We start from the raw sequence: 23,012 nt of genomic DNA on the forward strand, positions 1-23,012 counted from the left end.
GGTAAGGCGGAAATTCTTGCCGTTGGTTTGAGGGAATAAGAGAATAAGAGGGGCGAAGCTTAAAAGGATGGATGGCTGCAAAATGGCTCTTGTTGAACAAGAGGGAGGCAGGAGAAAATGTCGTGGTCACTACAAGACAAGGATACAAGGGCATGGAAATTAAAGGTTGAAAGAGTTCGTATATGGTTATATGTTGGAGGAGTGCCAGAAACGGTGATCTGTGTAGTAGGAAGATCGAAGGTCGCTTAGGGATCACAGGGCGGTGAATTGCGTTGTATTATGGCCTGGCTAAAGGGAAGAAACGCCCGTTCTTGTATTGTTCCAGCGTGGGGGCACTTACGGTTACCTGTGAAGAGCAGAGTAGTTCCTTCGAGTAAGGCCGAGAATGACGGCAGAGGTACTCAAAAACAGCAAGTGTGGCCCCCCAAAGACCTGTCTATCCCTGACGAGGCTGACAAGGTTTAATTGGACCAGAACCCTCGGAAAACGCTCGAGAGACGATCGAGAATCGACGTAACACGCAAACGCAATTAAAGCCCAGTTCGAGGAAAGCCTACGACTAAGGGGCCCTGCCCCAATTGTGGGCGGGAATACCCGTAGAAATAGTTAAAAACCGTTAGCAGCTGGGAAACCTTTTTTTTGGGCCAGGCTGGTGGTATTTGGGAAGATCGGATGCTCAGAAACGGTCATGGCTGATCCAGAACCAGAGATTTCATGGGTTTTTGGATACTACCACTGCCCAAGCCCTCGAGGCAGTGTGAAAAGGCCGTCGAGGCGTAGCCGGGCCCATAAAGGTTTAGATACGTAGTTTCGTAAACTGCCATAATACACCTTTTGTGGTTGAGCTAGCGGAAGGCCCAAACCATCAAAACCTTAATTACACGGAGCTGCTGGAGCGCCAAAACCACCTCCAGACGGTCCCAGACGGTCCCAGCAGCTCCAGAAACTGTCTCTACCCTTCCACCAACCTCGTCTCCTATTGTGCTGGCGCACGGCGACCTAGATGTGGCTTATCGACTTGACGAGAGTGAAAACATACATGCTGAGACAGAGGCTGAGCTGGCACTGTCTACCAGGGCTCCAAAATGTCGGTGATGTCAACCGGGGGCAGAGAAAAGCCTATATGGCCGGAATTAATTGACTCTTCGGAGCTTACCTACTGCTTGACAGCCCAGAGCACGTAGAAACACCTCTTTCGAGTAGTTCGTCCGCGTGGATCGACAATGATGTTTAGTTCGTTTCATTGTGTGGTCCCAGACGAGCTGTGACGATCGGCAGGCCAGCCTTTTCCACAAGAATACGAAATTGGTGGGTTTGAAGGTTACACATGCCAATTGACACATTTTATGGAGAAAAACAGGGGCACCACGCCAGAAACGGCCGACTTGACAGCACCTGGCCGAACCGACAGGCCATGGAAGCCACCGAGAGAGGTGCCGGTGGGAAAAAGGAATTTGGGTTTACTGGATTTGGTGATAATTGGTGGTTTTTTGCAACCGCTTATTCTTCCACATTCAATGGGTGCAAAACGGGGTCAATTTGGGAGGTCTACGGCTGGCCTTTTGTTTGCAGTTACGTCTGGGCCCTGGCTTGGACGAGAAGGTGAATTGGCGGGTAAATGAATTGTCGAAAGGGCTTAATTTTATTCCGAAAGAAGATAAAGAGGGTTCTTGGGAGGAACTTATTGTGGGAGGTACTGCACACAAGCATAAGCCACCATGGGACGCCAGAATTTTTCACTTTTTTCACCATTTTACACCATTTTTTTCACTGGCTTTTCTGTAAATAGCGACTTTGACGCTGGAACGGTCAAAATAATTGAAGAGGGAAGGGGAATGTCGCGGGAATGTCGGTCCTCTATTTGTCGACTTTTCCTCCTTGAACAGTTCTACTGGGGGGCTGGTTTAAGGAATAATGAAATGTCGCTGGAATATTCTGCTTTTGTATTAGATAGGAGTAGGTTTTTTTCTTTAAATGGGTGCAAAAATTGTCGAGGGTGTCAAATTCTTGGACGGGCCGGGGGGAGATGAGATCCGAGGGTTGTGTGGGTTCTTTTTTTTGAGACGCCCCCGGTTCTGGTTTCCCTGGAGACGTTTGACCCGGATCAACCTCACATGGGGCGGTTTAGGGCGGACGGGGCGGTCTACAAGGGGTTATATTGAGATGTAGAGGGATTGGGGGGTGGATAAAGGCAGTGTCAGGGTAATTGAGTGGGTGGGAGGGCCAAGAGACACGGAATTAGTCGAAGTAGGGGTTGTCTTTGGATTGTGGAAGAAGTCTTTGATTGGATCACGTGACCAGCCCTCGGTGGAAAAATGTCGCGCTTCTACTTTTCGCTTTGTGCCCCCGGAACACCGGTGTCTCTCTCCCTCTTCCCAAACCGAGGGTCCCATCACCGGGGGTCCGTGTCTCTGTTTGTCGTGTGTCGCAAAGTACAGCGTTAGTATAATAGGGGAGACCATTAATTAACTGCAAAAAAAAAAAAAAAAAAAAAAAAAAACCTACAATACCAACAAAGATTCATAAAAAAACCGTCGAACAAAGCCCATTCTCTTCAAATCCTCTCTAGACCCTCCCTCTCTCTCTCTCCCTCTCTCTAAAACCCACTTTCCAGCCGCAACGCATGTTCATGTCTTCTCGGATTCTCCAAACCACAAACCATAACCTTCTTCCACTTCCACTTCCCACCTTCCACCGCCCAAAGCCGATATTCGCCTTTCATGTCAAAACAACCGCTGTAGTTGTGGATGTTCAATTTAAAAAGCGCCTGGCTCATTGTTCCCCAAAAAAAAGGCCGTTTTCCCTGGGCGTTACTTGTTCCTTGAACTTGGCAGAAACCTCTCTCTCTCTCTCTTTGTGGATAATCCCACAAATGCCCATTTTTTCTTTTTCCCTTTTCTCTGTTCCCTACCGCTTTGTGCTAATTCACATTCCTTTTGTGCTGTCTGTGTGTCCCAGTCGTTTTGTGGCTCCCACTAGAAATATCTAATTATTCGCTAATTTATCCATGGACATGCACCGGGATAAACTGTGCCGCTGGGAACCCTTTGGGTTTCGACATCTTATCTTTTAGTTCCGGGGGCCACGCCTGTGAGGCGGTTTTGGAAGCATGGGGTGGTTTTTGTCTTTTTTCTGGGTAACTTGTTGGAGTAATTAGGTATTTGCAACCGGCTACGCCAAAGAACAAGAACCAGCATTTGCCCAGAATAAAGACCTCTTTATCTTCCTCTTCCCTTCTCTTCGTCTCCCTCTTTTCTCCCACCGTCAATGTCCCACGTCCCTTTTACTTACTTTTGTGCCCTGCGGGCTCGAAACGTTTAACTCTCGCTACATCAAAAGCAGAACCGCTAGTATCTCGTCAGGGCGAGCTTCATTCGTTATTTGCACAGCGGTTAGTAGCCTCCACGTTGACGCTGACGCTGTCGCTGCCGCCTACGTATACGTTTACGTTTACCGCTGGACTGTCGATGTCTCGGGGCGGCAGCACGAAGAGTGTCTGGTTTTCGGCACCATGGGTAGTTCCAACCAAGGGTGGGCTTTCCACTGCACAGTCTGTTTGAAAGGCTTGGTAAAAGGCGTTTTTGATGAAGTTGGATGGGCTGATTTAGGTGCCGAGCCGCTATGGTTATGGATCCATTGGTATATTGTTCAACCGCAGAGAAGGGAGTAAAACGGTTCTACATGACTAGCAAGGTTTCTGCGTCAGTATTTTTTCCTAAAGGACAGCATATGACAACGCCGTAGATCAATCTGATAGAAGAAGATGTATTTCCGGTTTTGGAGCCCGTGGAAACGACAAATCGTCCGAAGAACGGAAGTCAAGTGGCCTGTGTTAATTGACCAGGGCCCAGAAGGTGTAGAAAGTAAATTAGGGTTTTTGTTTGGTGAGGTTTACGTCCAGTTTAACCCGGTGGCTTTGAAGAACCGGTGATGTCGCTTAATCTTGGAACATTTAGAGGCGATTTTTTAACTTTCCAAAGATGCATCCACCGCCCTGGAAGTGCCAGCCGGCTTCATTCTTGGCCCTGGGTTGCTGCTGCTGCTGCCAATTGTTCCTGTAGTGCTTTTTGCAACTCCGAACGGAACCTGATATGCTTTGGTGCCCTGGCTGGCGACCTTTCTGCCTGTGAATGTGGATTGTACTGGTTTCGGAGGGACAAGGGTGGTTTAGAGTGCTGGGCGTAGTTTAGGTTGCTGGTTAGGGATACGGCTGGGGCTGGGGCTGGGGATGGGCCTGGTTTACTGGGTCTGGAGAGTTGGCTGATGTGAGTAGAATGGGTTAAAATTTGGAGGTTAGGGGGATCTGGAGGGACCAAGAGGATCTGGAGGAAGAGATGGAGAGGACTCAAAACCGGAAGGTTGGAGGATGCTTAGGAGAAGGAGAATTAGAAATGGAGATGAAGTTGGAAGGGCAATTGGTGGATTTGACTGGAAGGGCCGAAGGGAGGGGTTGGAAGATTGAATTGACATTGGAAGCAGGGGATTGGAATTGAACTTTGGAGTACTATGGCCGTTCTTTGGTTGGATGTGTAATTGGAGAGTGGTACAGTTAAGTACCATTGCAGCTGGCTATGAATTGAACGAATATGATATGCTGGAGCCAGGAGGGAAGATGCCATGGGAATGGATTGGTATTGGAGTGAATTTAAAATTGGTTCTTATGGTATCAAGTTTGGTTAAGGTTCTTAGTAGGACTGTTCTCTGAGCCGTATCCGTAGAAGCCAAGTAACAGGTAGACTAACAGAGAACCTCTCTTGTCATAATCCAAGTAATCCAGGTAATTCAAGAAGCATCATGAAAACGACTATCGCCCCTTTTTTAGCTCAATTGGTGGTGTTCTCCTTATTTAGTATAAGCATCCATGCTCTTCAAATAATACCAGACTACCCAGTCCAAAACCCCACAACCAGCAACCCAAAAAAACCCCAAAATGCCCAAATACAATTAACCTACCCTAAAATATCCCTCTAATACACTCCCTCCTTTACATCCTCCTTCCTCCATCTACAATTGCAATTTGCACCCATTAGCCCTAACTCACCACTCCACAACTTCCCACCACTTTCCACCACTTTCCACCACCAACGTCAATTAACCTACTCCCTTCCTCGTCTACAACCCTCCCACTCCTCCTCCTCCTCCTCCCACATCCTCTGGGCCCGTATCTGCTCTGTCCCTCCATCTCGTCTACACTTACCAAACCCACATAAGACAACCCACCAAACGACGCCATCTACCGCCAGAGCAACCTCCCCAGCCAATAAACACCCGTAGAGTAATCCAAAAAAAATAACCCAACCATATAAATAATAGAACCAGCCAGAATTCATAAAAAGCAACCGTCCCTGGCCAGTGGGCCCATTCCAGGCGAACAGAGCCACCTTGACGAAACCCAGTTGCACAGTTCCACCTGGCAACCAACCAACCAGGCAACCCGCCAATTTACATTAACATAGTAACCCAACGACTTAGCCCTAAGTGATTCAGCCCTCCAATACCCAACTCAGCCCTCGCTCAGCCCTAACTGTGTCTGAGGCTCATCGTCTGAGGCATCCCAACAAACGGTGTTCCAATGGACTCCAACGCCCCACGCTACTCCTTCACGACACTGCCAGTTGCCGCTGGTTGCCAGTGTGGTGACGGCAGCAGAAGCAAAAACAGCGAAAAAGAAACATTTCATGTACTATTAAGCTTCTTGGAGCCAGCCCCACGCCTCACAGAGGAAGAGGAAGAAGAGGAAGAGAAGAGGAAGTACTAAGGTAAAAGTGAAAGTAGAATAAACAGATTCAAAGGTGGAAGGTGAAATGTATAAATAGAAATAGAGATCTTTAGAGGGAGAGAGACTTTTGAAAAAAAGAAAGCCCTTATAGGTGGATTTGGAGAGGCAGGTCTGGCGGTTGCAAAACGCTAAGGAATTCCACGTTTTCGCCTGCGCTAACGCTGCGGTGAGGGCATCGCCAGGCGACTTTTTTGGCAAAGTGGTGGAGAGACAAGAGGAAGTGGAGGAAGACGAAGAGGAATTGGAGAAATAAAAAAAGGGAAGATCCAATTGGATTTCGTCAATTCCAGGTTTTCCATTTTTTATTTCCACCTTTTCCACTTTTCCATTATTTTTCTTCACTTTCTTCACTTCCTCTCCACCCCTTCTGAGGCTCAATGGGTTCCGTTTGCCGCGAGCCGCTGGGGTGGATATTTTGCAACCTCACACCACTTACAGATACTGGCTTGGGACATTTGTGGGGCGACTTGGGCTGTGCGGTGAGGCATGATTCCGGGGTTGGAATGGATTTTCTTGGGGCAGATGGTCTGGGAGGGCTGGGATGGAGGGAGCTAGGGTTGCCTGATTTCTTCGTTTATAGTAGACGTTTGGAGGTGGGTGGATGGTGGGCCACGACATTACGGACATCCGGTCGAGACAGACACTGAGACGAGGGACGAGGTCCGGTCGACCTCGGGTGGAGAGACGAGGCGCCTCGGAATAGACTGGGCCGGATCACGTGACCCTCGGGGGGGGGGGGGGGGGGGTTGGTGGTCGGTCGGAACAACTAGACAGCGCAGAGACATAAGCGACTTTCCTACCCTCGGAAGTCGGAAGTAGGGGCAGTCGGAACTTCTCCGGTCGACCCTCGGGCGTACCGGCCCTCGAGTCGAGTCAATCTCCGTACGTCGGGAGGCACTCCTATCTATGTCGCCCATGCAAGTAATTAAAGTATGCTCTTACACGGCTACCGCCTACCGCCATCTGTTACCTCCCATCCATATAACCATCCTTCCTTATCAGTAACCCACATCTCTATCCTGTGATCCACAGTATACCCCCCGTCCCCCCCAAAAGCCATCTTCCTCTCAGCCTCATCTCCAACCACTTTCCTTCGTTCCTCCTTTCTTTTTTTTTCCACTTTTTTTCACCGGCACAGCGGTATAAAACAGCCACCCCCAATAATTAACGCCTAGTGCTTTTTTACCTTTTACTAGCTAAAAAAAAAAAAAATAATCACCTTGCCAACCACCAATTTTTTTTCCTGCTCTCTTTTTTGCCGGCTGGCAGCGGCTTTGTGTCGTTTCCCATCCAAAAGCCAAGATAAGCGGCGCTGGACGACAATCGCAGTCTGTTTTCGGTAAAAAGGTCAATTTCACACAATTTCATCCTCCTGGCTTTGGCGAGGCGAGGCGAGACTCTGTCGAAAGAGGAAAAATAGGAGCCTAGCCCTGGGCAACTTTGTAGCTGGCATTGTGGAGGTTTACAGAGCAAGGGCCAAGTGTAATGTAGTACAAAGAGACAGAGGAGGAAGGAAAGAAAGGGAAGGAAGAATGGTGGATTGGTGGGTAACGAAGAAAACGAATAAGCTGAATTTAGTTAGTTGGGATTCGAAATCGGTTTAGTCAACTGTCACATTTAGTTAAAAGTATTGGTTGTAACCTCCAATCGACCTGCGGTCAATTGGAGGATTTAGCCACCTGGCGGCATCTTTTTGTGGTTTCTCGCATTGCCACGGTAGCTGGCCAGATGCAACCTGCCTCCCTTGCCAACGGCTAGCCAGGGGAAGTGTCTGACAAGTTGCTGGCTTCCCTCCACCTCTCCCCAGCGCTCACTGACTTTCCTGGTCCAAATAGACCCTCTTCCAAGCCCATTCAGCCGCCTGGACCAACAGTTGCTGGAATTTCATGTCAGACCATCGCAAAGCTTCGGTGAAGTTGCTTTTTCACCAGCTATCCGTTGCACATTCTGAGACATTTACATGCTGGGCGGTTAAAGCAATCATGGGTAAATGTTACCCGGGAGGGCGCCAGGGCTTGTAAGACATGAGAGAATGACACAAAACCTGCGGGGAGGATGTTTTTGCCAAAGGCTAAAACCATGGCAATTTGGATGAATGCTTGCTATGGCACTTTTGGCGCTGGAATCGAAGAAAGAAGGTTTTTGGGATTTGTTCTTTCAAGGCAGTGTCTGCTAAAGGGAGGCTATTTGGACCAGGATTCATTTGGACTGGGTTTGACGAAAAAGGCCTTTTTGATGGGGTTTGATGGCTTTGGATGTCCTAGGGTTGCTGTTTATCTATGGAATAGGGTTTTTTAGCAATCTCTCTCTCAAGCCACATTTTAGGCGAAGGGAGGGAGCCGCACGGGTGGTGGGAGGATGTGAGAGGATTCTTGTTACTTTTCAGAAAGTGCCCAATCAAATCAAGCGTTGGGGGAAAATTTTTTATTTTTTTCTTTATGTGGCTCGTAAAAACGTCCATTGTGCAGTATAAAGCTTAAAAAGTGACGTTTAAAACAAAGACACGGTACTGCACATAACCGAGAAAAAACCCTCTATTTTTTCTGCTTTGCCATGTGCGTCAATTTGTGCTCCCTTTATCAAAACGCCCTCCCCTGTGCCTCGCCGTCGCGGACTGCACACAAGCACAACCCTACCTTCACCCGCGTCGACGATTCCTTTGTTTGCTAAAGCACGTACTGCAGCCAGGCCAGGCAGGCCACACCCTCTCCTGCTGGTTCCATGTTCGTCGACGCATGGAAGATTCTTCCCTAAAAACCTACCTTGCTATTTCCAAGAACCGCCCATACACTAATCATGAATAAGGCGTTTGCTGGCATTAGCGTAAATCTCTATAAACCGCGTTTGTGTCTCCAATTTTGCAGATTACCCTTCAGGCCTTGACTAAACCCACATCCTCGGATCAAGCCTCCGTCGTAGATAATTGCTCCAGGCTCCACAAAACCACCACTGGACTTTTTCAAAAAAACGCAATCTTCAAGCGAATCTGTATCCTCATACGGCATCCCGCTTTGATCCGACTCTCTTTCTCCCAGATAAACCCGCCAAACAGCAAATGAACCTCGTAAGCGTTCGTGTTCCGCTTCCACAAAGCCCCAAAAAGCGTTACCCAAAAACAGCCACAGTCTATTTTCGTTGACAGGTGATGCCGAGGTCGCCGTGGAAACTGTAGAAACCGTGAACTGCAAACCGTAAACCGTAAACCGTAAATCGGCAAATCGCAAACTCTAACACCGCCTCGAGCCGTCCAACGTTGACGAGTTTGCGGTGACGTCAAGCCAGGCGGGAAGCCCAAGAAGATACCGCCTTGGATGGACTAAACCGTCTTTTGGTAAAACTCCAGTATATATGGAGATTCACGTTGGAGGGGTACCGGAATGATCGTAGCAAGAAACCGACAAAAGGGGAGGTGGGGATTTGGCTTTGGAACAATACAATCGGTTTAGGGGTACCCACTCCTATTTGGCGTATTTTCCAGGGGCGGTTCGTAAGTTGCCGTCAGAAGGTGCTTCTTTGAAGGAGAAACACGATTTGCTTTAAGTTGCTGATCGGTACTTAGTTCCTGGGGAAAAGGAGGATGGGGTAAAGATTGGGGTAAAAAAGAAGGTTGTGGGGAGATCCAGGGCGGGTTCGGAAGCGTTTTTGGCGCCGAATCGTGGTGATGGGGATGAAGAACAAGTACGAGTATGGATCGGTGAATGCTGACAATGAAGGGGATGGATAGAAGGGGTAGAAGCAGCAGAAGGGGCGCAAATGTCATGAAAACACCGAGAAGGGACTCCTGGGGGCCTTTAAAGAGTTCTCCACAGATCAGGGATGTTCCAGATCTGGAACATATCCATTCATTGTGTTTCTGGTGTCTTCGTAAGTCCATGTCTTACTTTGTCTTCTCCATCTAGGCAGCGTCCCTACACGAGTCGTAGTGTTCGCCCAACCCGTAGTTGTGCTTGTAGAATGCCAAGTAGAGCATTGTGCCTGGTTCTGGAAGACTGCCTTCTTCTTTATCCTCCTCTTCATCCTCTCTGTCCTCCAAACCCTGAAGGTCCTCGTTAAACATGATTGGCGCCAGCCCAGCACTAAACACCTTAATCACAACACCATACCGCCTGGCCAAAGCGATTATCTCCATGTCTGACCCCCACATGGCCGTGGTTTCTAATTCTCTAGTATACTCATCCACGTCTCTCAACAGCATCGTCTGTTCGTCAAACAAAAACGGCACAAACTCGTCCCGGTGCTTTCTAACGTACTCGGCCGCCTCTTCTCTCAACTTCTCTATACTAACCTCCACGCCCAGTCTCTGTTTCAACTGGTCTTGAATGGATGCAAATAGACAGTGTCCATCTGGCTTAATCGCCCACGCTGCAAGCCCATTGGCTGCAAGCACTTTGCCCATCAGCTCCTGCTCAATGGCTCTATAATCGGTTTCTCCAGCGGCTTCTTCCAACGCCTGGCTTCGCATGGCATCCAACTGTTCTTGTCTTTTTTGCAACCGTTCTTTGGCTCTGTTACGCTTGGTTTTGGGGTTTGACGAGGGTTCTGAGGATTCAGAAACAGGTTTTGAGGCTTCTTCAAGGCTCATAGACGCAAGAAGAGCTTCTGGAGAGACGTCGTCGTCTTTTTCTGGAGCGGTTCCGTTGAGCTCTTCGATTTCACGTTTTTGCTTCGTATCTAAGTCATTTTGAAGCTGTTCGCACTGGGAAAGCACAGACTTTCTGTTCTTCTTGGTGGCTTGCTTCTTGAGACCAGTGATTCGGCTTACGAGGTCTCTTTGTTCCTTTTTGTGCTGGGTTAGAAGTTGTTCCATGGTTAGTGGTTGAAGTCTGAAAAGTGAAAAACCCTTACATCCGAGATAATGTGAAGAGGTGGAGGAGAAAAAGAAAAAGACCCGTGCACCAGTGAAGGATAGGGTAAAAAAAGTCGCTCTTTTATCCCTATTTTTTTTTCATTCTAAAATAACCATTGAAGTCATGGGAGGTACGGGTGTGGAAAAATTATAACAGTTCTCGGTGAGAGACATCGCTGCCGACTTTATGTCGCACGACGTACAGGTCTGAAGGGGTTACCGGGGGGTCACCGGGGGTAAAGGGGCGTCCCTCGAGAGCCGGTCGATCAGGTGACTGGACTTCCGAGCGAGAGAACGAACGAAAAAAAAAAGTCTCTCCTCGGAACTAAACGGGACCAAGAAAGACACACAAGTTAGCAAAAGTTGCAAAAGTCGTCAAGGTCCGTGCACCAGCGTAGGTGGTCTCATTTTTCCCGCTTCTTTCCCCTCTAGACATCTCAGCCTTACTTACCAACGAGATCATGCTTCCTGAGTAAAGGTGGGTTAAGTAAGAGGGGTGAAATTAGTAGAAAAAAAATCCATGACCTTAGTGGGGGGTTATTGCCTGGCAACCCACCCTCGGAAGGTCGATCCCTGTTCCTCTATCTTTGCAAAATGGCCGGTCAAAGAGACACCGAGAACCGGGGGTAAAATGGTGAATCTCGGTTTGTGCTAGAAATAGGCCACGCCAGCCGCAGTGGTACGGGTGTTCCTCATCGAGGATTAAATCAATTTTGACGCGCGCGACTTTTCGAGCCACGGGACGAGTTCCGGCCACAAAATGCAGCCACCATTAAATACCAAAAAAAAAAAAAAAAAAAAAAAAATTGGCCCTACTTCCGAGGGCTAGCCTCAGTGCCTGTGAGACCTGCAACTGTTTCCACAGTGATTGACGAACATACATTTGCCCAGTAACCGAGGAAAAACGAATAAAGGGGTCTCTTCATTATACTCATTCTTCCAAGTCTTTGGTTTCCCAAGTCACCCCGCTAATTGGGGCCCCCCATTCGCCATAAATCAAAATCACTATGGAAACTGCCAACCCCCGGTTCTCCCAGTCTCGACAACACATCACAGACAAAGAGAAAAGTCGCTGGGAGCGTCTATTGTCTCGTGCATAGCGCATGCATGTTCAATGGTGCCAGGCCTCTCACAGAGTTTCCCTTCAGCTTAAGCGTCTGAACAAATCTCTCTTGGGGTTTTCTTTTGGGGGGTGTGGTGGGTATGCACGCAATGCATGTCATGCATGTTATGCATGCACGCAATGCGTCGTGCGTCGTGCATGCTAAATTAACGCATAAAATTAAAATACATACAAAAAGTTTCTTGAATGTCCTTTCCGCAAAACCCGTACACCACATACACACCACAAACCCTTCACTCCCATTCACCTATCTTAACCCCCCCTTTATATATATATATAATATTCCCACTTTTCCCACATATCTATTTCTTTTTTTTTTTCTTCTATCTTAGAATCATCCCTTTTTCTTTGAAACAACACACCATCAGGCATCCACTCCTGGTTCGTGTCCAACCATCATCATCCCTTCCCATCCCAATCCCTTATAAAAGGCTCCCAGTCCTTTCTAGCATATCCTTTTTATTTTCCACATTTCCCTACCCCAGTCCTTGTTCTACGGTTTGTTGAACAAGAGGAACTCATCAGTTCTCCATCTTTGCATTTGACGGTCTTTACAAGTTTTTCTTGTCTTTGAGAGACCTATTTGCATCTAGCATTAAGCTGTTAACAAAAATTAAAGGGAAAACACCTTCATCACATATTCCTTCGTTTCATTCTTCACTTCAATTGTTGTTGTTGTTTCTTTTTGTTGTTGCTGTTGTCACCACTTGCATTAGCCCCCACTCGTTATATGGTCTCGTCGCTTTTAAACCACAGTTCCCCGTTGTTTTTTCACATAGCATGAGCTCCCCGGATTTCTACCATAATGTTCGTGTTTCCCAGGCATCTCTTAAGGCTCAGGACGTTCGTCTCCAGCTAGCCGAGTACAAGGCCCACAAGGCCCACGTTGACGAGTATAAGCTTGACATTCACCACCATCTCTTGGACTTGGACCTGAAAACAAGACCAAACTTGCACTTGATCCAGCAGCAGCCCGAGATTAATCTTCGCATGAGACCGCTTTTGCTTGATTTCTTGATGGACGTGATCAACAAGCTCAACTTGTCCAAACTGACCTTCCCACTTACCGTCAATATCATTGACCGCTACTGCTCGGTCCGCATTGTCAAGAAGCAGCATTACCAGCTTCTAGGCTTGACGGCGCTTTGGATTGCTTGCAAGAACTTGGACTCCAAGTTTAGGATTCCAAGTCTCAATGACTTGTGCAAGTACTGCTGCCATTGCTACGATAAAAAGTTGTTTTGGAGATGGAAACCACGTGTTGAAGCTGTTGGGCTGGCTCGTGGATGCTCCTACTTTTGATGGCTTTGTCGACTTGTACATTAATGCCTTGGCCCTGTCTCATTTCTTAGCAGGTTCTAAGAACCCCCACAAGGCATGCAATGATGTCAAGATTGTTGCCATTTACATTTGTGAGCTTATCCAGTTTTATCCAAACATCTACTTTAACTATTCTTCTCCGAAGATTGCCCTCATGAGTGTCTTGCTTGCCTGTCTCATACTAAACACAAGCAACGACTTCACCACCCATGCTTTCTTGACCTACGTTGCCGTGGAGACCGAGGTGCCCATTGTCAACCACTCCACTTACAACCTGGCGTTTAGTTTGCTCATTAAAGTGCTCAAGTGCCCTCCACCCTCGCTTAAGACCAAATACTTCAACGAGGACCTGCGTTTCTTGAACCTCATGAAGCAGCTTGTTGCTTTCACATGGAAGCACTTGGCCCCCAACTCGGTCTTCTCCCACACTGGCGCTGCTCCAACATCCAGCGACTGTGGTGTGATTGAGTTGAACACTCCAGTGTCCAGAGACGAGCCATCTTCTCGTTCTCCTACTGGCAGTATTGGCGGCCTGGTGACTCCCCAATTCTACCCTGCAACACCAATCTCCTCGAGCATCAGCCCGAAGAACGGCGAAGTTAACAACTTCCTGTCCTGCGAGCCTCCCACCATGACTCGTCCAGCGTTGACCCCTCAGGTTTCTGCTCCTGCTACAGCTACTACAACCTCTCAACCTGGCACATACGCTAAACCGTTTGGATTGCATGCATTGCTGCCACGTTCACAAAGAACATTACCGTCGCCCAACCTTCTGCCTGCCGAGCTGGACAGAGCCATGTTTGGCGGTAAGAGGAGCTACGAACAGGCACATGCGCCTGGCGTGAAGCGTTCCAAGAGCATGAGCAAAGCTGTGTTTTACATTCACTAAGTGAGGTTCCAGCCAAGGGATAAAGAATCACCAGTTTTTCTTTCTTAATGCGTTTGCGCTTAGACCAGAGACAATACAAATACACACATATACACGTATCACCAAGCAAACAAGTAGCCCAGAGGGTGGAAAGACCACCAGGGGGGAACAATTAGGTTAATCTCCAGCATTGTGGCCCTGCATTGGTTGGCATCTTTGTCTGCAAATGAAGAGATATACATGAATCATATGGATTGTTTGAAGCCATGGCCGTATCCTCGGTTTAAACCACCCCTAAAAACTGTGGTTTATGTATAACAGGTTAACAGGGAAAGGAGAAACCCGCTAAGAAAAAAGCCCAGCTTTCCCGGTTCCATTCAGCCTTACACAGCAAAAAAATCAAATGCTTCAAGTCCTTAAAGCCTTATTTGAAAAAGCCTTAAATCCATAACCCTCCAAATCCTCCACATCCTCCAAAAGGCTAATTAACGACGGCGGCCCGCTGGTAACGACTCTCTCTCTCTTTCCCATTGTAAATCAAACAACAAACGTTCGTTGGATAATTTGTCTTTTCTGTTGTGCAACTTTTTGTTCTTTCAAAGCCCATTGTCCCACTTAAACAACTTATCCAATTCGGGCGTTTGTTCTTTTGGCCGGAACGTCTCCTAAATGAATCCCCCCCCAATAAAAAGGCGTTGCACGAATCGTCGTCTTTCCTTTTACTTGCATTCACAAGCCAACATCGCCCACATTGTGTTTTCTGCCTTAACTCTCTTAGACCTGCCCAGCGCCAGACGAAAAAAGCCCCCCTTTTCCGTTATGGGCTTTGCCAGGGACCCATTGAAGAGTCAATGGGCAATCTGACGGTGCTGCCAGCGCCAGGGAATGGGTCTTGGGCGTGGGTATGGTCGTCAGGCCATACCCACCATTTCCACTACTTTCACTATTTCTACCATTTCCACTATTTTTACGTATTCTACGTATTCTACTATTTCTACATATTCCACCATCCTCCACCTTCCACATCCTACCCTCCATCGTTCATTGCCCTGTCAGTCTCGACTTGAACTGTCCATCCATTCAGCCTCCAAGCCGCCAAAGCCACCTTCACCTTCATGTGCCCCCCAAAATAAGGTTCTTCTACGCCACCTTAATTCTCCATTGGTGAATATACGGCTTCGGCTCGATTGCCAAATGGAGAAGCCGATGGCAGGCCACTTTTCATAAGCACCAATCCAGAAGTAACACCATTTTCCGGCGAGCCTAAACCTGTTCAAGCCAAGTCAATTGCAACCCCCTCCCCCCAAAAATGCCAATTCCGATGCCCCTGCTTCCTTCCTTGTCCTTGTGGTTCCTTGTCCTTTTGCTTCTTGTAGATGCCTGTCTTGTAATTAAAATGTTCTTTGTATTGTACTTTGTTCCCATTATGGCCTTCTTTTGTCTCTCCTGGCTTTTCCTTATGGCCCTCTTTTGTCCCTCCCGGTCTTTCCTTGTCCCCTCTGATCCTCTCTTGTCCCTTCTGATCCCCTTTTGTCTTCCTTGTCCTTCCCACGCTTCGTTCTCCTTTCTCCCTAGACTTGTCTCGTCCATTCTTTAGCACTAACTTTAAAGCACCTAAGATCGTCGAACGATACTAAGGGTCTAGCACGCTTCAGTCCAATTGTCAATTGTCAATTGTCAATTGTCTCAGAATCTGCATCCCAACAGTATCTGTTCTGGCTATTCTACTTCCACTCAGCCCTCATTCCAACCAGGACCACAAACGAACCACTGGAACCCAGAACAGCCAGAACACCCCAAATAAGCTTCCTTCTCTTCGTCTATTCGTCTGGCCATCCCCTCCATTCTCCATCCCTCCCTCCCCTTCCCTTTCCTATTCACCTCTTGCACTACTTCCCATACTCCAGAGATCAGCCAAAGACATTTTTCCTTCAAATACCACTTGCCTACCAACTTCCGGTCAATTGTCACGGAAAACCGGTCCCCTTGTTCGTCCAAGTATCATATTTGTAGCTTTCCCACTTCAGGGTCTTCTGGGGTGAAAAACTCTCCTGTACATTCCATATCACCAGGTAACTCTTTATGAAAAGAAGTCTAGATCAGGACCTGCTGGTGAAGAAACAGGCTTTGCCTGTTAATGGTTATAATGGGTTTGTTGTGGATGGACCAGAGGTAGCGGTGGCTCGGTCGCTGGAGGGTTTCTATGAGAAATACGTGGAATCCAGGAAACCAGTCAAGATCATCGCTCCACAATTGGTACCCATTGACATTGGCCAGTTTCGGTTGGATAGAATTGTTCAAGCATTGCCAGAAGCTGAAAATGGGCTTTTACAGGTGGAGAGAAAGCACGGGCTCGGGTTTGGCCTGGGCAAGAAACGTCAAGAGATGAGGTTTGGGCAGATCGTGGAGAAGTTGGCCAGCGGCGATGATTCGTATTATTTGACAACACAATACGAGAAGCATGAATATGCCGAGACAGCTGCTTCAGCAGCTGACGAGGCAGCCAACGAATCTGAGGCGTCCGACTCACCTGGGACGCCTGAAGAGGGGGAGATCTTCGATCACCACGACGATCTAGAGATCCACAGTGGGGGTGACAAATCCGAAGACGAAGACAACGAAGGTGGTGGCTTTGGCGACGCTGTTCCATATGACGGTTCGGAAAGTGACGATTCCATTGATCTAGATAACCTTCGAGACGACTTTGACGAGCTAGATCTGGGTCTGGAGAAGGCCCAAGACGAAGACGAAGAGTATGTCGTTCCAGAACATAAACTCACCCAGGACGAAGTGGATGCTCGTATTTCGACGCTTCTCCAGGCTCCACTCACTGAGCTTTACAAGAAGAAAGAGTTTCCTTTGGTTCCAGAGATATTCGGGCCGTTGATTCCTCAACAGATCAATTTATGGATGGGCGCCAGCAGAAGCTCTCCAAAGACGGCTCCAGACTTCACCAGCCCTTCTAAGGAGTTGCTTGGACGGTACGTGCCCAAAGGAAACTCTTCTGGTCTTCATCACGACCATGCTGATAACTTATATGTTTTAGTCCAAGGAAAGAAGCGGTTTACGTTGTATTCGCCCCAGGACGCCGAAAAGCTACGTACGGTGGGCGAAATCAAACGGATTTTCCCCAATGGCCTTATAGACTATAAGGTTAACGAAAGAGCCAGGTTCTGGAGACCCATGAGAGCAGATGGAGCGATGATCAGTGAATGGGCATGGTGGATGCTTGAAAAGGGCGATTTTTCAACCTACCTGAAGGAACAACTTGAAGGGATGGTTGACGATGAAGAACCAGCTGTTGAAGGAGAGTCTGATTTGGATCCACCCAGTTTCTCTACCGTTCCGCCAGTTCTAGCTCATTTGGACGAAGTGCCCGAGGAGTCTCGTCAATCCTTGGAAGAGTATGCCAATGCTAACTTCCCAGGGTTCCTTGATCTTAAGAAACTCGAGGTTTGGTTAGAACCTGGCGAAATGCTTTACCTTCCTACTGGCTGGTTCCATGAAGTGACGAGTTTGGCTGAGGACGGTGCCGAAAGCGGTGCCCACGTGGCCCTCAACTGGTGGTTTGTGCCGCCTACGGGGCCTAGGGAGAATCCGTACCCAGATGGGTATTGGAAGGAGGATTTCCAAAAGACGTTGGCAGGTATAAGGTACCAGAGGGAGCAGGCCGTGTAAGCGCATATGATCCATGCAAGCCGCGTAAGCGCATGGCATAAAACAGATGAGGTATAGGGTAGCAGCCCTCTGGCCCGAGACCACGTGACGTGAGATAGCTGAAGCGAAAAAAAGCTTCTATATGTACAGTCACGTGCCCTTGCATGACTGTGACTGCAGGGCCTTTCCATAAAAGAAGGGTCGCCTGCGTTAATTATGAACATGGCACGACCTCACATATAAGCTTTTTCTGCGCGATAGCGGCCCGCATTATCTTTGGAATCTGTGCCGTGCTTCTATGTTTTGGATGTGACTGCTTTTCGCTTGGAAAGATAGGGACACTGGAGAAGCCGGGCTCGGCTATATGCAGGTTGTAAGTTTCTAAAAAATTTCAGGACCGAAAAGTTCCCCACCTACGTTAAGATTCAGTGTAGGAAGGTTATTTCTGCCTCCCCAGTGGTGTGCACCCCGTGGCGACTCGCTTTCCATGCAAATTGTGAGCGTTTGACGACAGTAGGGCTGATATCATGGCGCGTCACGTGACAGTCCATGATCCAAAAAAAGTGCGATCACAGGATAAGCCTTGCATAGAAAAAAAAAAAAAAAAAAAGAAGAATCATATATCAATTTTTCCTGATACACCTGAATTTTTTTTTTTATATCTTTATTTAAAAGAAAACAATCCCAATCCCCTGTGCTCCGGCGCTTTTTTATCTTTATATCCCCCTTTACTTTTTCTTTCTATCCCTTCCTGCTCTTAGCTGAAGCAGAAAACCAGAAGAAGAAGAAAAACTACTCATCCCAAAAGCGAAAAAGGCCCTTTTTTATACTGATACATCCCTTTTCCGCTCCCAAAGCGTCTCCATATATTCAGTATGTTTGTTCTTTCCAGCAGGTCTGTCCCAAAGTGAAGTGGTGTCAAGTTCTCAGCTTGGACTTGGTCTGGGTGCAAATCAGTGAAGACATAGTTCTCTGATTGACCTGCCATTCTTAAGGACACCCAGCAGGATGAAGAGGGCTCTCTGCGGCACCTTTTTCGTCTGCTGGCTCCATCCATCACCATTACTAATACCTTCTAGCTTCCCTGTTTAATTCTACCCTTGTTTGTCCTCAGTTATTCAGTTAGCTGAGCTCCACACAAACATCCCCTGTATTACTCCTTGATCCCCCATCCCTCGCCACATCCGTTGATATATGTCCTACTAAGAGTATTATGGCTTTGGCAGACAAAAGACCTCTTGGCGTTCCAGTTACTTCAACGCACGCTTCGCCTGCGTACCCGATGAAGTCGACCATCTCCGATTTAAAGGGCGTTGAGACGGCATCCTCGCTGATCCAACAACAACAAGAACCTGCTCGTGCTGGCAGTGCCAGTCCTACTGCTGGCGGCGACTTGTCGCCTACTTCCCGCCTGATTCTGCCTGATCTGTTGATGCAATCGCAGAAGAAGCTGCTGACGCTGTCGTTTAGCTCCAGGGACTCTACGCCTCAGCCTGTGCTGGCGGCTGGTCTGTTTTATGGTGCTGGCAGTGGGTTTATGACGAAGAAGGTCAAGGTGCCTTCGAGAGTGCCCATTGCTACTGGTATCTCTACTACTATTCCTGTGACTGGAGAGAAACCTAAACCACAACAGGAAGGCGATGCTTCTTTAGAAGACGATGTGCTTTATGCTATTTTCCTTATTCTATACGAAAAAGACCCTGTGGGCGCTGGCATGACTGTGAAACAAATCTGTGATGTGCTTGTGGAAAGACACCCAGAAATGGCCCAGTTATCGTCGAAAACCTCCAACTTGGTCAGCGCCAAACTCAATGCGTACGTGAAACGTGTGGAAAAGGGCGACTCCAACTTACGCTACGCTCTTTCCCGTGAATGGGCCGACGCTTCGCCAAAACGTATGGTTTACGTCTACAGAGGCCTTTTGGCCAAGAACTTCCATGTCCACTTGGCTGGAAACTCATCCCAGAACAACCAGAACAACTCTGTCTCTGCTAATCCTGCAACAGGCACACTGCCCAACTCGGTGGTTTCCAAAAACACCGTTTCGGCGTCGCCTGCCGCAGACTCGCTCGAAGCCGCTAAACACCTGGCCATGCTGAAGCCTCGTCGTCTGACCATGTTCGACTTGGGCGTCAACAGACCTGCTTTCGTCGAGAGCCCTATCGACCGGTCCAACTTGTTCGTGCCGTATGCGCTGGCGCCCGTGGCGGCCTCTTTGACTGAGGTGAAGTTGGAAGAGGCCAAGAAGTCGGAGGCTGTCGAGGAACTGGCTGCTAAGAACAACGACGCGGTGGAGCTGCTGTCGCCGGTGAAGAAGGACGACGACTTTGACTTTGACGAGTTGGAGGTGTTCAATGAGGATGACGACGACGACGATATGCCTGATTTCGTCATTGACACTTTGAAGAAGAATGGTAAGCGTTCCAAGTCCATGTCTTACCTTTCTGTGAATAAGAAGGCCAAGTTCCTTACCGCTGCTGCCGCTGCTCCACGAGCTTCCAAGGCTCCGTGCTCTCCTAGTCCTAACGCTGCTGCTGCTGCTGCTGCTTTACATGCTGCTGCTTTGAAGGCCATTGCTGCTGCCAACTCGACATCTTCGTCGCTGGCGTCGTCTTTGGCTTCTTCTTCAGGCACGTCTCCAGCTTCTTCAGCTACTCCAGAAGCTACAGCTTCTCCAAAGGCTAAAGACTGGCAGCACGCTGTTCGTCTGGGCTTCTTGAGCCAGGAAATCGGTGCTCCTGAAGATATCAGTTTGTCTGATTTGGATAAGTTATTCAGTTGATCTAACCAACCCACCACAAGTCTACAGCCCCAGACTTGTGCTTGTATAATACGAGACAGAGTGTCTCATCACGCTAGATTACATTCAGTTCATCTCATGCCGTGTAGGTTATTTATGCTGCTATAATACATGGTGCCTACATGCCTATGTCATGTAGTACTTGGGCCCGTCTCCTCCTTCAGGAACCTCCCAGTTGATATCCTGTGCTGGCACCTTAATGTCACAAGTTTTGCAGTGAATACAGTTTTGGCTGTTGATGTTGAACTTCACTCCAAGAGGCTCTTCTTCGTCCTCGATATATTCGTAAACTCCAGCAGGACAGAACTTCTGTTCGATGCCCTTGAATTTAGGAAATGATATTTCAGCATGCTTTCTGTGGTTTTGTTGTGGGATTCTTAAATGGCATGGTTCGTCTTCTTGATGGTAAGTACCTGTTCTGGAAACAGACGTCAAAATGTCAAATGTGAGTTTTCCGTCTGGTTTTGGGTACTCCACTGGCGTGAATTCAGATGCTGGTTTCGTGGCTTCGGCGTCGGTGTGCTTGTGAGATAACGTCCATGGCTCTTTACCGTTGGAGAACATGGTGGAGAAACCAGAATGGGCCAAACCGCCCAAGAAGCCTAGAGGGCCATTAAACGAAGGACGAACGTTTCTGACGGCATGGAGTTCTTCGTAGACCCAGGATTCCTTGAGAGAGTCTTCGTAGGCTTTTAAATCAAGAGCCTCGTCAAAGTTCGTTTCCTCATCAACCACATCTAATTCCTTAACAGCTTCGAAAATCAGTTCGGCAGCTACAATGCCCAGCTTCATGGCAGTATGGGTTCCCTTGATTTTAGGAACATTCATGAATCCAGCTGAACAACCCACAAGTACACCACCAGGGAAATGAAGCTTAGGAATGGACTGTAAACCACCTTCGTTAAGTGCACGGGCTCCATAAGAAACACACTCACCGCCTTCAAGAACATCAGCGTAGTATGGATGTGTTTTCATTTTTTGGAACTCCTGGTATGGCGAAATGTATGGGTTGGCGTAGTCAAGACCAACAACAAGACCTACAGCAACAAGTCCATCTCCAAAATGGTACATGAATCCACCACCGTAGACATCCAGAGGCAAGGGGAAACCCATAGAGTGTCCCACAAAGCCTTGCTGAAACTTAGATTCATCGACTCTCCATACTTCTTTAATTCCAATACCGTAGGTTTGTGGATCTGAGTTGGCACGCAAGTTGAACTTGGAAACGGCCTTTTTCGTAAGCGAACCATGGCAACCTTCACCCAAAACGGTCATTCTAGCGTGAAATTCCATGCCTCTCTCAAAAGAGCCAAGTGGAGCACCATCTTTACCAATTCCCACGTCTCTGGTGGCCACACCTTTAATGGCGTCGCCGTTTTCTGTATATATAAGCTCAGAGACAGAAATGCCTGGGAAAAGCTCCACCCCTAATTCTTCAGCTTGCTCTGCCAAGTACTGGACAACCTGGTTCAATGAAGTAATATAATTCTTACCGTGATTCTGCATCTGTGGCGGTTCTGGTAGCGTGAAAGCGTACTGTTCTGTCAAGTACCTCATATCGTCCAGTTCCACCAAAGTGACCAAATCTGGCGGTAAAGGAATACCCAGACCATCTTCATTAAGGAACTCGCTATCAGGAAAAAGCTCTTTTAACGCCCTAGGCTCGAGCACAGCGCCAGAAAGAATATGTGAGCCAAAGTCGGGTGCCTTTTCTAGAACAACCACTCTCATCTCGCCCGAGCCTTCTTCGTTATCGAGCTGTTTAAGCTTAATCGCCGTAGCCAATCCAGCCGGGCCTGCGCCCACAATGCAAACGTCCACGCTATCGGTGGCTCTTTCCTCTGTGAGTGTCTCTTTGTCTTCTTCTGAAAGCTGGTTGAAAGGGATCTCATTATGGCACACAGAGGCGTTTTTGAAGCGGGAAAAGCGAGAGACGTGAAACCCACGATGCTGGAAAAGCGAATTGGCTGTTTTGAGGCTGCCAACTGCTCGAAGAGCCGGCGCCTGGCGTCTTGTTAGTGTTCTCGATGCTGCTCTCAGTAGAAGACCAGTAGAGCGAGGAAGCATGGTTTTTCGATGCAAAAAAAGGGAATGTGGGGGTAAATGAGGCGTATAAATGCAAATCCAAGCACTTCCAGGGCGATTTGTGGCCGTTCAGTAGCTTGTTCAGTGGTCCAAATAGGTAAGGTAACTGAGTCAGATGAAAAATTGACCACCAATAAGCATCGCGCAGTAGATAAGCTAGGCGTGCTTATATGCAGGAATACATATTAAAAGACGTTTTAGACTAAACAACACAAAAGTTTGGTAAAAAAAGTTGGAGGATAAAAGGGAAGATTTAGAAGTGGTTGGGGGAATTTAGGTGGGTCAAGGGATGCTGGAATTCGAATTTTGGGGGTACTTTTGGCTGGGAACGGCCTGGTTGGTGCAGTTTGTGGTATTCCCAGTAAGCGCCATAATGGCTGCGAAAAAAGCGGTAAACGCAAATAAGCAAGGAATTATAGGAAACTTTGTGGAATTTGGAAAACCGTGATGGTTGGCTCGTTGGAAAGCGAAGATTCGGAATTTGCATGTTTCGGTTGTGTAGTGGTGAAAATTTGGTGGGTTTTGGACGAACGA

At 48.0% G+C, this 23,012-nt stretch overlaps 5 protein-coding genes across 5 annotated transcripts; 3 read left to right on the forward strand and 2 right to left on the reverse strand. All coding sequences in view use genetic code 12, as the record gives it.

Moving 5' to 3' along the window:
- Nucleotides 1-9,674: 9,674 nt before the first annotated feature.
- CXQ85_001482 (uncharacterized protein) lies at nucleotides 9,675-10,586 on the reverse strand (the record flags this gene model as incomplete). The annotated part of the gene is made up of 1 exon (XM_025485190.1): nucleotides 9,675-10,586. The coding sequence occupies one exon, from the start codon at nucleotides 10,584-10,586 to the stop codon at nucleotides 9,675-9,677; it is 912 nt and encodes a 303-aa protein (XP_025340121.1).
- Nucleotides 10,587-12,528: 1,942 nt separating this feature from the next.
- CLN3 (cyclin) lies at nucleotides 12,529-13,957 on the forward strand (the record flags this gene model as incomplete). Its single annotated transcript, XM_025485191.1, has 2 exons — nucleotides 12,529-12,956; nucleotides 12,985-13,957. The coding sequence occupies 2 exons, from the start codon at nucleotides 12,529-12,531 to the stop codon at nucleotides 13,955-13,957; spliced, it is 1,401 nt and encodes a 466-aa protein (XP_025340122.1).
- Nucleotides 13,958-16,018: 2,061 nt separating this feature from the next.
- CXQ85_001484 (uncharacterized protein) lies at nucleotides 16,019-17,614 on the forward strand (the record flags this gene model as incomplete). The annotated part of the gene is made up of 1 exon (XM_025485192.1): nucleotides 16,019-17,614. One exon carries the CDS (start codon nucleotides 16,019-16,021, stop codon nucleotides 17,612-17,614), a length of 1,596 nt encoding a protein of 531 aa, XP_025340123.1.
- Nucleotides 17,615-18,806: 1,192 nt separating this feature from the next.
- On the forward strand, nucleotides 18,807-20,375 carry GDS1 (Gds1p; the record flags this gene model as incomplete). Its single annotated transcript, XM_025485193.1, has 1 exon — nucleotides 18,807-20,375. The coding sequence occupies one exon, from the start codon at nucleotides 18,807-18,809 to the stop codon at nucleotides 20,373-20,375; it is 1,569 nt and encodes a 522-aa protein (XP_025340124.1).
- A 144-nt stretch (nucleotides 20,376-20,519) lies between these two features.
- On the reverse strand, nucleotides 20,520-22,460 carry CXQ85_001486 (putative electron-transferring-flavoprotein dehydrogenase; the record flags this gene model as incomplete). The annotated part of the gene is made up of 1 exon (XM_025485194.1): nucleotides 20,520-22,460. The coding sequence occupies one exon, from the start codon at nucleotides 22,458-22,460 to the stop codon at nucleotides 20,520-20,522; it is 1,941 nt and encodes a 646-aa protein (XP_025340125.1).
- Nucleotides 22,461-23,012: the final 552 nt, after the last annotated feature.

Source organism: Candidozyma haemuli, assembly GCF_002926055.2.
Source record: "Candidozyma haemuli strain B11899 chromosome Unknown B_2014730914, whole genome shotgun sequence".
Lineage (NCBI taxonomy): Eukaryota > Fungi > Ascomycota > Pichiomycetes > Serinales > Metschnikowiaceae > Candidozyma > Candidozyma haemuli.